We start from the raw sequence: 17,604 nt of genomic DNA, 5'->3' as shown, positions 1-17,604 counted from the left end.
TTTTACCAGTATCACAGTATTTCCTGGTTGAAATGTTTTAAGATTTGTAAATCATGATATAATATTAAGGTAAAAATGTGATATTATACATAACGAACTTCAGTTCTTTTAATTTTAACAACTTAGGACATGTTTAACTATATAATAAAGAAATTGAACTAATATGTATAACACACTAATAAAATTAAAATAAACTGAAGAAAAAAGACTCAGGAGGCTGAGACAGGAGGATGATTAAGTTCAAGGTAATTCAGTGAGACCTTGTCTCAAAATAAAAAATAAAAAGGGCTAGGGATAAAGCTCAGTGGAAGAGTGCTCCCAGGTTCAACAGTCCATTTCACAGAATGAATAAATTAATGAATTAATTAAAGAAAGACTCTGAATAGTCTTTAAAAACTTAAAGAAAATCACAGCTCCTAGGTATGCAATTTTTTTTAAAATAAAAGATAAGTCTCTACCAATTCTTTCAACCTTTTTTTTTTTCCTGTAATATAGCAGATATTAAGGTCTATAGAATTTGGCTTCTATTACTAATTCATCAGCTAGAACACAGTTCTGAGATAAGTGGAAACAAAGGGGTAGTCACAATTACCTGAGAAAATATTTGGTATGTACACAACCAAACATTAAAGAGTAACACCCATGCCCAGAGCAGTTTCATTCTAATATAATGGGAGAGAAGCAGACATTTACTATGGCCTCTACGTATGGACTATACAAACCCCACCTGTGACAAATGGAGTTTAAAGTTTCGAATATCACACCTATAACAGGAAAGGTAAATATAAATTGCCTACAAATTAAGAGTCTGTTTTCTGCAAACACCTTTTATTAATAGCATCTACTCTACCAGCTTGTAAGTTATCTATTACTATGTATCACTCCAAAACTTGCAGTATAAAACATTAGCAATTACTTATTATCTCACATATTTTCTAATGATCAGGAATCTGGTAAAGATTGATTCAGATGTCTCTGACTAAGAATCTCTTCTGAAATTGTAGTTACAATGTCACTAGGGCTGCAGTTATATGGAGGTTTGACTGGTGCTAGAGAATCTACTTCCCAAGGAGGTTTATTCACATGGCTGTTAGATGGAAGCTTCAGTCTCCTTGCAGTTTTGGGGCAAGATTCACCTTTTCATCATATATATCTCTATACTGTTGCTGAGTATCCTCATGATAATGACTGGTTTCCCCAAAGTGAATGATCCATGGCAAAGCAAGAAGAAAGCTATAATGAACAGTCTCAAAAGACAAATACTGTTACTTCCACCACATTTTCCTTTTTAGATTCACTAAGTACAGACCATATTCAAGGACAGAGGAGTTGGTTACCTTTTCAGTGGAGGACTTATCAAAAAAATTGTGGATAGGATTGCAAGGTGGGGTGGTGTACACCTGTAATCCCAGTGCCTCTGGAGGCTGAAACAGTAGGATGTCAAGTTTGAGGCTAGCCTCAGCAATTTAGCAAGGTACTAGAAACTTAGTGAGATCTTGTTTCAAAATTAAAAATAAATTTTAAAAAAGGACTGGGAATGTAGTTAAGTTGTAAAGTGACCCAATATAAAAAAAAAAAAAAATTGTCCATAGGTCTGAAACCACCAGTCTGTTCTCTGACCACAAAATACATTTATTTCATAGACTAAAAAAAAAAAAAAAAAAAAAAGGAGGAAAAAGGTATTCTTATCATTTTACAATGTCAACTTGAAATCCACACTGTTGGCACATAAATCATATCCTGGTATAGGTAAGGTTCTTCAGGTGCCTTTCAGAACAGCTCCTAAAATATAGTTCTTCACCATCAGATGACCTACAAACTACAATTATCTACAACACAAATATTCAACGTACACAAGTATAGCAAGCAGAAGGCAATTACTATAGATATTCTTGTTCAAAAAGTAAAAAAAAAAAACAAAAAAACAAAAAAAAAAAAAACAAGAGATAAACAGGGATCACTGGTCTATAACAATTCTGAAATCCAGCCAGAAAAAATTTTAAAGTTCCTCGATTAGGACTTAATCCTACTACTACTCAGAAATATCCATGTTACTTGGTATGACATTCTTGCCTCTTCCATTATCTGACTCATATTAATTTGAAACAGGATATAGATAAAGCTATGAAGTGTTCTGAGCTTGGGTTCTATTGAAAGAACACTGAGGTTACAAAAGCATTTCCACTTTGTATGTCTCTCTTCATTTCAGATCAAATTAGTGGCATTTTCGCCAATACAATGCTCTTTTATGTTTTACATTTTCTTTCTTTCTTTCTTTTTTAAGACAAGCGCCACACCCTTCTGTTGTTATCCTTCTGAGGTTGCTGAGAGACAATGCTCTTAAGCATCTTAGAAAATCTATGTTTTGTTTTTTGATTCTTTTAATTATATATAACAATTCTTTTTGACATGATTATAAAATCATGGAATATAATTTGTTGTAATTCAGTCCCAATAACTCCCTTTTCTCTCCCCTTCTTCCTTCCCCTATTCCCTTCCCTTTACTAATTTGTCTGCTATATACTTAGTTTTTTTTTTTTTTTTAATTAGTGTCTTGTGAATATACATGATGGTGAGATTCACTGTGGTACATTCACATATGTATAAGGGAAAATCAGATCAGATTCATTTATTATTCTTTCCTTATCCCATCCCACCTCACTCTCCTTAATTCTCTTTCATTCTACTCCACTGGTCTTCTTCTGTTTTATTTTGTTTTTTTCCTCGGATAGGATATCAATATCCAGAATATACAAAGAACTCTGTAGGGATTCTGACCATGGAAATCTAGAGGGAAAAGTTCCCTGGTGAGCAAACTCCTGGGAGGTAACAGGCACCCTGTTTCCCACCTTAGATTGTCGTGCAATCTCTCTTAGGATCTAGTAATATAGCTAATATATGTGCAATGACTAGCTGGTATGGCAATGTCCTAAGAAGCCTGTGAGTTAGAACCTCATCAAGCCTTGACCTTGATTGCAGGCACATAGCTCCTGGGAATGAAGGAACTTGTTTGCTAGACAACTACAATGTTTCATCAAGCTCTGGTGCTCCTGGATATGCCTGCCTAACAGTAACATCAGACAATGGACTTTCTTGAGAACTGCACAAAGGTCATAACATTGCATATTGTAACTGTGAAATGTTACTGCAGAATAAGCAATCTTACTGATACTCTAAACAATATGTAGTTATGGTACTAATGACCTAATGTAACCTATTAATATAAATAAAGTTTGGCAGCTTAGTCTCTCAGCCACTCTGCCACCTTCCCTGCCTCTGTACCTTGTCTCTGTATCCTCTTTATTATTATTCCTTACATAACTCAAAAACTTAACGTCAAAAAATCAATGAACAGACAAAAGAACTGAATAGACACTTCTCAAAAGAAGAAATACAAATAGTCAACAAATATATTTTTTAAAATGTTCAACATTCTAGGAATTAGGGAAATGCTAATTAAAACTGCATTGAGAGGGCTGGGGTTGTGGCTCAGCGGTAGAGCAGTCGCCTCGCACATGTGAGACCCTGGGTTCGATCCTCAGCGCCACATAAAAATAAACAAAATAAAGATTCTGTGTCCATGTATAATTTAAAAATTTTAAAAAAACTGCATTGAGATTTCATCTCATTCCAGTCAGAGAAGCAATTATTAAGAATACAAATAACAATAAATGTTGGTAAGGATGTGGGGAAAAGATACACTCATACATTGTTGGTGGGACTGAAAATTAGTGCAAATACTCTGGAAAACAGTATAGAGATTCCTCAAAACACTGAATGGAACCACCATATGACCCACCATATGACCAGTTATCCCACCCTTTGGTATGTATCCAAAGGATTTAAAATCAGTAGACTACACTGAGGCAGCCACATCAGTGTTTATAACAGCACAATTCACAATATCCAAGCTATACAACAAGTCTAGGTTTTCCTTCAATGGATGAATGTATAAAGGAAATGTGGTATATTTGACATAAAGAAAAATGACATTATGCCATTTGGTGGTAAATCAATGGAACTGGGGACTACCATGATAAGTGAAAAAGCCAGTCTTTGAAAGTCAAAGGTCGAATATTCTCTCTAATATGCTGTGGCTAATTCAAAATAAAAGGGGATTAAAAAAAATAGAAGAAAATCTATGTTTGATTAAGTGATTTTCTAAGGAAGTGTGCTGGATCTTTCTGGAGGTTTAATTGAGGATTTTGTAGTTTTTATCTTCAGTTTTACTATTAGAACATATTTTTCTGAAAGTGGCCCGAAATAATTTTTATTCAGAAGTCATTTCTTAATTTTAGTATTATCTTCTAATGAGAAAGTTGGTAAAATCATTGGAAACATTAAATTACATCTTTTTAAAAACAGCCTTTCCTTTTGTTTCTCTCTCTCTCCTCTCATATTATGCTTTAAATACCAAAAAGAAACCAGAAAACCCTTCTAACAGTCTGTCTGAAAGCCTCTTTGGAAAGACACCTATTTCATAAAATATCCTTTACACATTCCACATTATTGCAGGTGACAAATGTGTTGTTAAACATTCTGTCATTACAAAACAAGAATTCCCTGTTTTGCTAGTTTCCAATTACATCATCCTCACTTCCTGCAAATGCTTATCTGACAATTTCTTCAAGGACCCTCAAGTTTTCACAAACACTATTAAAAAATCCCTCCAGCTTCTGTCTTTTCCACAGAGCTGCTTGAGTGTCCTTGCATACCACAATAGGCTTCCACCAGAGTGGGTGATCCCAGAGAGCATGGAAGAAGTCCCAGTGCATTTAATGAGCTAGTCTTATACCTTAGTCACAAGATACAATGACTTAATAGGAGTGGGACTATTTCTGTCTTTGGAAGAGAAGAGTAACAAAGAACTTCTGGATATACAGTCATGTGCTACTATGATGGTGCTTCATCCTTAGAAATGCGCATTAGGCAATTTTATAGAGTGAAAAATCAGTATACTTACACAAATTTGAAGGTATGGCCTACTGCATACCTAGTCATATGGTATGGCCACCATTGTATGCAATCTATCATTGACTGAAACATTGCTATGCAGTACATGACTGTATTTTATATTATCACTGCCTGAACTGTGATTTATCACTTTAACCCTACCCATATTATTGCTGGTCACATAGAAAGTACTCAATTAATATTTTAGCATTTTTTAAACTGACCTTTTAAATCCCAGGTCTATCTGTAGCTCCAGAAAAATAGAACTAAAATAACCTGATCTGTCCCCTCAAAGTCTCATGTGCTTAATGGCAGGGCTTTGGGGAAGAGATTAGATCATGGGGACTCTCTTATGGATGGATTTAATTCATTGATGCCAAGGGAGTAGGATCTAGTTGGAGGAATTAGGTCAAAAGAGATATGCTCTGGAAGAGTTTATCCTCTCTCTGGCTCTCTGCTTTCTGGCTGCCATAAACTGAGCAGCTTTCTTAAGCAACACCCTTCCACCACAAAGTTCTGCCTCATCTCAGGTCAGAGCAACGGAGTCTGCTGACCATGAACTGAGACCTCTGAAATCATGAATCAAAATAAACTTTAAACATTCCACTTCTAAGTTGGTCTTATCAGATATTTTGAACCCAGTGATTATAAGCTAACACACACAAGGACTGCACATATATATATATATATATATATATGTTTGTTTTATATAGAGAGAAAAAAATGGTTTATCTTAAGGAATTACTTTATATAAGAGCTATATTGAAGATAACAAATTCAAAATTCATGGGGAAGGTTGACAAGATGAATACTCAGGAAAAAGTCGATGTGCAATCTTTAGTGTGCAATTTGTAGAGCAGGCTGCCAGAGTAGAAATTCAGGTAGTAGTTCTGATACAGTCTTGAGGCAGAATCCCTCTTCAGAAAAATGATAGTTTTTGCTCTATATGTCTTCACTGATTGAATAAAACCCCCCACATTAACAAAAGTAATACCCTTTATTTAAAGTCAACTGATTGTAATGCATTATAAATACATAAATACAAGTCACATCTACCAAATGCCTTTACAATAATACCTAGAATAGCATTTGTTTAAACACTGGTCACCATAACTTAGCCAAAATAATAAATAAGATAAAACATTATACCATCTCAAATGTCAGTTTCTCTATAAAGTTTACAACAAAATGCAATTCATCCAGTCAGTTCAAAACAGAGGCATTTATTAAGTCCTACTCCATATAAGTGACAGTGGTAAAAGCTAAAATTTAAAAATGAGAAAGTCACAGATTCTTTTTTATGGAGTGCAGTTTAGGGAGAAAAAAACATTATTATAATTGCCAGTGCATCATCACTATCCATAGCTGATATCCATTGCTACCATGTTGATAACTAACATTCACTAAGAGTTCTGCTGTAACCATTTATAAGGTTACCTTAGTCCCCCCCAAGAATCCAGTATCACCTACATGTTACTGTGCTTTGCCCAAGGTTTCTGAGATAGTCCATTACAATGCCAGGATTTAATCCCATATGTGGTCTGAATCCTTGCCCCATGGATGAGTTCAGAGGAAAAACCTGGGTCTCATAGGAAATGATGCAGAATCACAAGAATTCTGAAAAAGGGTGCATGGTGCCTGCAAGGGCAACAAATTATGAATTGGACCATTTTTTTCATTCATATTTAAATATAATTATTGATATGGCTGGATTTATAATTGTCATTTTACTATTCAGTTTATAAATGTGCCTTTTTATATTTTTATATTCTTTCTAGGAGTCTTAACTGCGTATGCATAACTAAGTAGTGGTAATCCAATGAACCCATAGTCTTTGACCCTCTGTTGACTCTCTGTGTATAGGTTATGAAATGCATTCAAAGGAACAGCCAGTTTCGCTTGGCTTACACTTGTTCCTGGACTCTTACTGTCTCCTCTGTACAATCAGAGCTTTACAGCCAGCCTTTTATTGGTTCCTTGTTTCTAGGATCTCCCTGTTAACTTCCTAAAGGTGTACTGCTGCTCCCTCCAATAAGAATTGCAATTGGTCCAGCAAAATGTGGTGTTTCTTCATCTGCTTTCAACTGAATTCACAATGTTTAGCTGACAACACCATTCTCATAATCTCACTTAAATTAATTCTGATCCCTCTGGCAGCAAAACTGCTGGGTATTGTGTTCATCCCTAAGCCAGGGAATTTACAGTACGCACTGACAAGCAATGTATATGAGTATCCCAAGCAAGAACACCAGAAACTATTGCTATTTTTACCTAACACTTTAATAGTTTTTCAAGCATGAAATTTTCAGTTGTCTTGTCATTGAAGTTGTTAGTAACAATTTTGTCCAGTTTTATGGACACTTACTCGTAGACCAGAAACCCTCCTTTATGTGGAGGGAAAAATTGTCAAACTTTACATTGTCATTATTAGAAGCAGTAATTTTTGTATACTTTTTGCCTTAGTAATATAACAGCTTCCAAATATATTCAAAAGTAACTTGAAGGGCTGGAGTTGTGGCTCAGTGGTAGAGCACTTGCCTGGCATGTGTGCAACCCTGGGTTCAATCCTCAGCACTGCATATAAATAAATAAATAAAATTAAATATCCATTAAAAAATAATTTGAATTAAGTGATGAAAGATAAATCCATGTTAATAGTCTACATGCTTAATACCATATTGGTATAATAATTACTTTGAAAAGACCATAAATTTTCAATATACTGATTTTTTCATTGTGGATTTCAACATGATTCTAGGAACACTCTTTAAGACTTCTATAGTAGAGAAGCTTGCTAACACACACTGAAATTATCCCAAAGGAGGCATATGTTCATAGTCTTGCTAATAGGTCATCTTTTATGCTTTCAGTAAGGTGATACTGATATTTGTTTGAATAAAGCATATCATAAACCTAGACTTACAGGAAAAATTATTCATTATATTGGCTCATATTTCACCCAGGTTTCCTTATTCAGACTAGTCTGAAATTTTCTAAAATTAGTATAAAAAATATCAGTCCAAATAATTTCAAGCTAAACAACATTTTTCTTTTCCTCATTTGAATAAAATGCTCTTCTCTCAGTTTCTCTGTGCCTACTTTCAGGGATAAAAATATTTTTAAATCATCCAAAAAAACTTAAAGCAAGTTATAGGAAACAATAGGAGAGTAACTTGTGATTTAACCCAGGTTTAATTTTACATGAATAAATATATACTTCCACTTCATGAACATATTGCAATTAATCCATACAAATACCTACTAACAGAGATTTCATTATTTCCATTTTTCACTATCATGAACAATAATTCAAGTGAAAATTCTTAAGAAGTCTCTTGTATTTGTAAGATATAAACCTAGAAGTTTATATGTATGAGAATCTTTGTCTTCACTAGATAATCTTGAATTCTGATTTGTTCAATATTCAGGGCATATCTGTACACAAAAGTTTCCAATTCTTTATACTTTTGATATCAGAGTTATTACATTTTGCCAACCTTACAGCTATAAAAGTAAACTCATATGACTGTTTTAATTTATATTGCCCTAAATGCTAATGAGATGAATATCCTTTCACATATTTGTTGATCATTTATTAGAGAGAAAAAAGAAAGACAGAGAGACAGATGGGATGGGGATAGTGGGAGGGGAACAGAGATCAGAAGAATATAAGGTTATATGAATACTTGGAAATATAGAGTTATACAAGCCTAAGTTTTGTTAAATTATTTTCACTACATTTCGTGATGTTTAAAATAACAATTTTATTTTAAAAATTAAGTTTTAAACAAAATTAGACGAGTTAGTTCTGCACATTGAAGGTGGTATATGCTATATGTTGGCTCTTTTTTATGTTAATATAGTTAATAGCTATAGTTAATATGGGAGCTAATTTTGACATAATTGTACAAATTTATTGGATACTTCTTCAGTCCTCCATACTTCCCCTTTACCTCCTTTCTTCCCTCCCCGTTCCCTTTCCTCTATTCTATTAGTCTTCTATTTTCTTATTTTTTTAATTAATACATTATAAATACATAACAAAAACTGATTCAGAAAATAGTTAGCACTTACTCGTAGACCAGAAATCCTCCTCATGGTAACCTGGCGGTTTGAATCATGGTGTCCAGAAATTTGGTTTGGACCCGGGAACATGAAATCTCTTGTATTTTCATCATATGTAGACAGTGTTTCACCCACTACAAGAAAGATATCCTATGATTCAAATTATAACAAAATATTCTATTTAGAAACCAAATCGTCAAGTATAACATATTTATATATTGCCTGATGTCTTATTAGATACCTGCTCCAGGGCCATGTTTATCTTCTATGAAAGAAAAATCAGACACATATTAAATATTTTAACATGTTTTCAATTTCAGAAATATACTACATATTAGCAATTCTTTTCAACTCCATGCTTGAAGAAAATGGGGCTATTCATGTAAACTTGGTGCATACCTACGAGTTCCTAGAAAAAAATCCATTTAAAAATAAAAAGTTGGGGGCTGGGGTTGTGGCTCAGTGGTAGAGTGCTCGCCTAGCATGCACAAGGCACCAGGTTCGATCCTCAGCACCACATAAATGTAAAATAAAGATATTGTGTCCACCTCTAAAGCTTAAGAATAAATATTTTTAAAATAAATAAAGAAATAAAAATTAAAAGTTGGGCCCGGCATGATTGCACACACCTGTAATGCCAGAGGCTGGGGAGGCTGAGGCAGGAAGATGGCAAGTTCAATGCAAGCCTCAGCAATGGTGAGGTGCTAAGCAACTCAGTGAGGCCCTGTCTCTAAACAAAATAAAAATAGGACTGAGGATGTGGCTTAGTGGTTGAGTGCCCCTGAGTTCAATTACTGGTATCAAAATGAATAAATAAATAAATAAATAAAAAGTTGGTGTGACATTTATACATCTAAAATGTAATTACCACTCTCTACAATTTTTCTATCTCCTATTTTTTCCCTTTCTGCCTATCTGTTAAAAAAAATAGTTGTATAATTTGTACAATTTGTAGCTACCTGAATTAGGTATATATGTAATATTTAAACTTTTCAGGTTACTAGCATTTAATAATATACATCTGATTTTCACATAAAATAATGATTTGATTATACAGATTTCTCCTAAAAATCAGAAATAAAACTAGCATCTATTTTAATGATGACCTTATCCAGGGATCTAGGTTTACTATATAACTAAGGATATATTCCCCTCCATTCTCAATAATAATCAACACACAAAAGCAAGGTTAATTGACTAAAAAATAAATTTTAGAAAAATCTCAAAAACAATCAATTTTTAATGACTGACTAAAATATCCTAGAATGTTAACAGGTTACATTCCGTTTCAATTATTGTTATTTATCCAATTTCAGATCAATGGGCTTAAGTACCAATTTTTATGTCAGTCTCTCTATATTATTAAGTATCAATCTTATGTCAATCTTTCTATATTATTTTGGCCCATTGGCATTTTACACATAGTGAACCAATGGTAAAATGTCAACTTTATTTTTAATTTGAGAAGGAGAAAAGATGAGATTTTTTAAAAAAATACTTCATTGAAATGATTTCCCGTATCAATTACTTTACCAAATAAGTCATACAGTACCTGGTGGAACTAGCTGTATCAACTCGAACACTGCTGTATCATCTGAGAGTTTAAAGAAAAATTTCCTTAAGTAAACAATTTAATAATGAACAAAAACAAATTATTTTAATCTAAAAGCCAAAGTAATCACTGACAACAGGTATGTTTGTATCTAGTGGACTATATTTTTTTATAAACATAAATTGTCTATTACTTAATTGGAGTGGTAAGTATAGTTAAGGTGAATTATAAAATTCCTTACACTTTTAAAATGTCAAAATATCTTATAATAACCTTATAAAATATACTTTCTGAGGACCCAAAAATGATATAATCTCCTCCTTTCTTTACTTTGTCATTTTCAAACAATGAAAATCTCATTCAATGTCCTATATATATATTTAACCTATAAAGAAATATATAACAAAGGAATAAATATTCCCTTTAAGTCATAACTTGTGGCTGTACTGAGAAAAAATATATATAATCCTCCTTCTTAAGAACCTTGAGTTTCATTGAGAAAACAAACATTAAATAAAATGGAAACAAAAATAAATATACAATTATAAACTACAAGTACAACATAGGCATTGTAGATAGTGCTATCAGATGTTATAACAACATGTCCTATTCTAGTCAGGAAGGCAGAAAGCATCTCTGAGAAAGTACTTCTAATCTAAAGCATGAGTAAATTATAAACTGGGATTTAGGGCTACTAGGGAAGTAGTTTATTTATTTTTTTTCCCAAGCAGAAGAAACAGCATAGGCAAAGGCTCTAAATACAACATTGCAAGGCAATCTGGGAGATTAGGTAGCTCAAAAACAAACCTCCTTCTAAAATCCATTGGAAAATGTAGAAAACTTAAAAAAAAAAAAAAAAAAAAAAATGCTTAAAGGCACAGGAGACCAAGTCTGAAACTCATGTAAGAAGGAAAGACAGATGAGCCTGTCATTTGAGGCTATTTTCTCTGTTGGTATCAGACAATTCTGACAGAGGCAGTTTAAGAGGATGAGAACCTGAAAACAACTTCTGATAAACTCATGAAGAAGATAAATAAACCTTGGAGTTTCCTGGCCTTGGGAAGAGCAAGGAAAAAAGACCTGGAAATAAAGACCAATGACCTGATATACTGGCTGAATTATATGTTTGGATCACTGAAAAGATAAACCCTAAAATAAAGAATAAAATAAAAATAAATAGCCAAATAAAAATTAAGACCCCAATTTGAAATATAAATCCTGACTGAATTAACATAATACAGAATTGCATGGCTCCTACCAATTTGCTAAAATAATCATAAATCCTATCTGAAGGAAAACATTTTCACAGAAAACTATAATTATTTTTAAAATTTTTATAAGATCTAGCATTTAAGGAGAACTGACTGGATACATATATAGGAAAATACATAACTGGGATCAAAAGTCAAGAGAAATACAGGAAATAAAAAGAGATTCAACAGAAGATTCAGAAAATCAAGTTATTAGACAGGATTTAAATTTTCCTAATAGGACTTCCCATTATTAATCTGGTATATATTGAGCTTAGAAGTCTTCACCCTAACAAGTAAAATGCTGAAATTCACCATTCTTCTTAGATCCATGAGAAAAGTGAGGTCAGAGGAAAAAACACTTTCCCCAAAATCAGAAAGACAAGTTGATATAGAGATTCACAACTTAACACAGCAGAAATTCACAGGCAAAAATCATCTATGGGAATCAGTGCTAGAGGAGAAAAACCTGAATTATAACTGACAATTTCTGGAGACTTTATATGGACAACTCTGAGATCTAAGTTTAGAAAGACCCTGTCATGGAGTAAGAGGTCATATTTTGTGAGTTTTACCTCCAGGACTGTACCAGATCCTCACTGTGAATATTGGAGAAAAATCCTCTTATACCTCCTGAGCAAAAGGAAGCATATAGAATATTCCAGAGCATTCTCTTCTTAACATTACCTTCCCTCAGGAAAAAATAATTGAACTACAGTTCAAATCTACCCAGAGGAAAGGAAATGTCCAAATTCAGCCAGCTCTAGGCTTGTCCTTGGGGGAAGGAAACTACCCAACTATATATCCCCCATCTAGCCTTCTTAGCCTTTTACATGGATAGCAATTATTATTGTTACTCAAGATAGCAATCTGAGTAACAATAATAACCATGCTTATTAAATGTCTACTATGCACCAAGCATATTATGCAGGCTGTTATTTCATTCAAACAAGACCCTATGCTTAGAGAAGGAAAGCCATTTGTGCAGCTAGCATTCAACTGGCTATAGAGTCTGCAGATGATAGTGCCCCTTTGAGAGAAAATATTATGTTTTGACAGTCCTATAATTTTATCATGCATTTTTAAACAGATAAATTAAAAGATATATATTGAATTTTAAAAACTCTATCCACATGGTATTCATAAGACATATATGTAAAATATTAGGGCACAGGAAAACAGAAAATAAGAATATAGAAAAAGATATAACATGTAACAATTAAAAGACAACCAGTTTAATAATATTATAAAAGAAGAAGTAGTCTTAAACTAATGCCACCAATATTATAAGATCCATTTCATCACTTCATAAATCCCTGGGAAGACTAGCCAAAAGAAAAAAAGAAAACACAAAATTACAAATATCAGGAATAAACAGAGACACAAAAAGATGTTTAAAAATACTAGGAGGATATTATGAATAATTCCATGCTACTGAATTATTGGATATACCTTATTTGCATCTCAATTCCAATAAAAAATAAATAAATAACCATAGCACAATTAGGAAAATGTGACCTAAGGAGATATTTGATATTTAAAAAATTGCTCACATTTTAGGTGTGACCAAGTCCTATATTTTAGATATTCATATATCTATAGATGAAAGGATATGACAGCTAAGATTTACTTCAAAGTAAGAATATATGAATAAAATCAAATTCCTACAAAAAGAAAACTTTAATCCAGAAAAATTCACTGGCAAATTATTTCAATTTTTTTAAAAATGCCAATTATATGTATACTCTTTCAAGAAACAACAAAAGAAGGAACCTGTCCCAAACTGTTTTATGATAGCCCATCAAAACCTTGACACCAAAACCTGACAAGAACCTCACAAGAAAAGAAATTGACATTCTATATGTAAAAATCCTAACCCAAATATTATCAAATCAATTCCACCAACATATAAATGTGGCTTAATATTAAAAAAATAAAGCAATATGAGGTGCCACATTAAAAGAATAAAGTAGAAAACAATGGTTCATAAAATTGAGCCATCATTACTTACAAGGAAGAAAAAAGCAGCAACAAAAACAGAAGAAAAATGTCTTAATCTGATAAAGGCTTTTAACCAAAGCCTAAAGTAAGCAAATATCAAGTGGTGAAAGTTGAAACTTTCCCTCTGAGGTCAAGAGTAAGACATTTACTTCATACTATTGCTATTACTGCTATCATTGACTTCAACATTTTACTGGAGTTCTAAGCAATATAGTAAAGCAATAAAAATTAATAAAAGATATTATAATAAGAGAAATATATTTCTTATTACTTAAGGAGATGTGTGTTTAAAATATCTTAAAGAATCGTAAGTCATATTTTTTAAAATTAATGCACATAGCAAGTTTGCTAGAAACAAGATCAATTATGCTGAAGTCAATTGTATAAAATATATACAATTCTGTATCAGCAACAGTTAGAAATAGCATTGTAATCTGATTTAAATGAGATTACAATCTGGTTTAAAAGTATAAGGTATCTAGAAAAGTACTGGAAAATACTTCTCAAGATTGTTACACAGAAAATCACAAACATTATCAAGTGTAATTAAAGAAGAGTTAAATATTAATAAAGGATTATATATGCTTGTAAGACATCAACCAATCACAAGGTATGGTGGATATTTATATATATATATATATATATATATATATATATATATATATATATATGTGTGTGTGTGTGTGTATAAATACACAATTCAAGTAAAAGACTACTTGAAAAATTATAAAATAGTCAGGAAAATGAAAAATTAGTGGATATTTGTTAAAATTAAGAAAGTGTTCATTTTAGGTGTGATACAGTACTACTGTTCCTTTAGGTTAGCTATCCTTATAAATAAAGGAATGAGATATCTTGAGATTTGCTTCAAAATAATCTGAAAAGGGGAGCTGAAATAAGGAGATATAATTAGATAAAAAAAATATTAGCCATAAATTGATAATTACTGATCTAAGTGGTAGGTACATATTTTCATTATTTTCTTTTGTATACATGTAAAATGTTTTCCAATAAAAGATTTTTCATGCTTTTGATTAGAGAAAAGCTGTGTGTGTGTGTGTGTGTGTGCGCGCGCGCGCAGTCATGCTTTGTAAATATTATCATTGTGCAAGAACTAAAATGAGATACTGCTTCAACCCTCTAAGATGGCTACTATTAAAAAAAAAAAAAAAACAGAAAACAGCAAGAAATTGAAACCCTTATGCAGTTAGTGGGAATGTAAAATTGGTATAGCTATTACAGAAAACAATATTGGTGGTTAGAAAAAAATTAATTCCCATATGATTCAGCAATTGTACATCTGAATATATATGTATAAAACAACTAAAAGTAGGAACTCAAATAATATTTGCATTCCATTATAGTCTGGATTTGCAATATGCTCCAAAGGCTCATGTGTTAAGTCTTAGTCCTAGATGATGGTGTTAATGGAAAATTGTGTAAGCTGTAGAAGGTGGGGCCCTGGTTGAAGAAAGGAGGTCACTGAAGTATCTATTTTGTCCCCATCCCCTGCTTACAGCAACCATGAGGTGAACAGCTTTGATCCATCATGCCCTTCTGCCATGATGTACTGCCTCACCACAGGCCCAGAAACAATGGAGCCAGTTGACCATGGACTGAAATCTCTAAACCAAGAGCCAAAAAAATAAGTCTTTCCTCCTTGTTTTCTAAGGTATTTTGTCATGACAATGAAAAGCTGCCTAACACACCCACATGTGTTCACAGCAGCATTATTTACAATAGATAAAAGGTAGAAGCAACCCACGTACTCACTGACAGGCAAAATGTGGTGTGAACATATAATATTATTCATCCTCAAAAGGAATGAAACTCTGACATATGCTACAACATTAACCTTGAGAACATTTTGCTATGAGAAATAAACTAGTCAATAAAGGACAAATACTAGGTATGATTCCACTGACAGTAATAGTTAAAATCATAGAGCATGAAAGTAGAATGGTGGTTAAAAGGGGGTAAGGAAAATTAAGGGGTTACTGTTTAATGAGTATAGAGTTATAATTTTCAAGATGAAGAGAATTATGGGAATGCATGATGATGATGTTTGTACAACATTATAAATGTATTTAATACTACTGAACTATACACTTAAAATGATTAATATAGCAAATTTTATGTTGTTTATACTTTACTGCAGTAAAAAAAATTACTTCAGGGGAAAGACCTTAAATTATTAAAGAGAAAATCTTTATAGAAAACTAATGCTGCTATAAACCAAATAGTAACTTACTATAAATTATATCTACTGGAGCATATAGTATAACTAATCTCATTTTACAGCTGTTCTTTATCTTATAACAGAGGACAATTTTCTCCTTCCTCTGTGAAAATTCTCATATTAACATATACTTTTAGTGTGAGTTACAAATTAAATGTACTATATAATACCCCAGAAATCCTACTCACATATAGTAAATCAAAAAGATACAGAAACTACCTTAAGAGAAATTGCCAGAGTACTATTAGCACTATCAGCAAAAACAACTGCTGTTATAATTTCCTCTAAATGCCTGTTTACCTGCTTTCACTGTAAAGATAAGTTGGATGGAATATGTTTGTTATTGTGGATTTAAAATATAAATCTAGAGTCCTTCAAGCTTTCCTGAGGACTGAGTCTGGGATACTCTCATTCATAGACTTTGAAGGATTTATTCTCAGCCTTCAAATCCTCACCTGAAAGCATTTCAAATATATCAGATACTAGGTAACTACTAATTCCTAAAAACTCAGAAGCAGGTGCTCAAACAAAAATGCTGGTTTTCCCTATAGGCAAGGTAACTCAACAGGGGCACCTAGAAATCTACTGCTATGCAAAGAAAGATGATATTTTCTCTTTATCAAAATGTTGAAGGAAATTAGGCCCAAATAGCTACTCTACTATAAATTCTCAAATACAAAATACGTTTCTAATGAAAGCTTTTAACGTTATAAATAGGCATCTCAATAGGAAACTTTCAATAGTCATAAAAATAGTAATTAGAGGCAGTTATATGATGCATTTATGTTTTTATTTAACGCCTTAGATATCAAATACCCAGCATATTCTAGGTTCTGCTAAATACTCTAGGGATACAACAGTGAACAAGAGAAAAAATGTTGGGGGCTGGAGTTGTGGCCAAGAGGTAGAGTGCTCACTTAGCATGTGAAAGGCACTGGGTTTAATTCTCAGCACCAAATAAAAATAAATAAAAAGTTATTTACAAAAAGAGAGAGAGAAAGTCTCTGTCCTTATAAAGCTGACACTCTTAGACACAAAATAAAAAATAAATAATATATCAGTTCTAGGAAGAAAAACATAAGTCCATTCTTTTTTTTTTTTTTTTTGGCCCTGAGCTACTGCTGAACTATTTACATCTCCTATTTTAGCAGAAATTTTAACAGCTTATCTGTGGTAGTCAATCACTATAACAAAATACCTGAAGTATTTAACTTATACAGAGAAAAGGGTATTTTGGCTCACAGGTATGAAGTTCCAATTCAAGATTTAACCCTAATACTTCAGGCCTATTGTGAGGGCAGCACATCATAGCAGGAGTGAGTAATGAAGAGAGGGAGGTCCCACAATCCCTTAGAGGACACATCCCTAATAACCTAAAGACTTCCCACAATGCCTACAGCCTACAGCCTAAAGTTACTATCACCTCCCAACAGTACCACCCTGGGGACCAAGACGTTAACACACAGACCTTGGGAGACATTCAATATCCACACTACGGCAATACCCTTAAACACTATAAGTATCCTGGTATAAAAGTTACAATA

General features: G+C 32.8%; 1 protein-coding gene across 3 annotated transcripts in view; it reads right to left on the bottom strand.

The window, feature by feature from the left end:
- Spata6 (spermatogenesis associated 6) overlaps positions 1–17,604 on the bottom strand; it is a 119,624-nt gene that overhangs the window by 70,606 nt on the left and 31,414 nt on the right. For 2 of the 3 annotated variants that reach the window (XM_076860446.2, XM_076860447.2), the window contains exons 4-5: positions 10,571–10,612; positions 9,028–9,152 (exon numbers count right to left, since the gene is read on the bottom strand). In XM_076860446.2, coding sequence (XP_076716561.1) covers positions 9,028–9,152; positions 10,571–10,612 — 167 coding nt within the window. Of the gene's footprint in view, positions 1–7,318; positions 7,328–9,027; positions 9,153–10,570; positions 10,613–17,604 lie in introns of those variants that run through there. The other variant, XM_076860448.2, reaches the window with a different exon arrangement.

Source organism: Callospermophilus lateralis, chromosome 7 (genome assembly GCF_048772815.1).
Source record: "Callospermophilus lateralis isolate mCalLat2 chromosome 7, mCalLat2.hap1, whole genome shotgun sequence".
Classification (NCBI taxonomy): domain Eukaryota; kingdom Metazoa; phylum Chordata; class Mammalia; order Rodentia; family Sciuridae; genus Callospermophilus; species Callospermophilus lateralis.
Note: the sequence above shows the minus strand (reverse complement) of the source record. Positions and strands in the feature narration are given on the sequence as shown.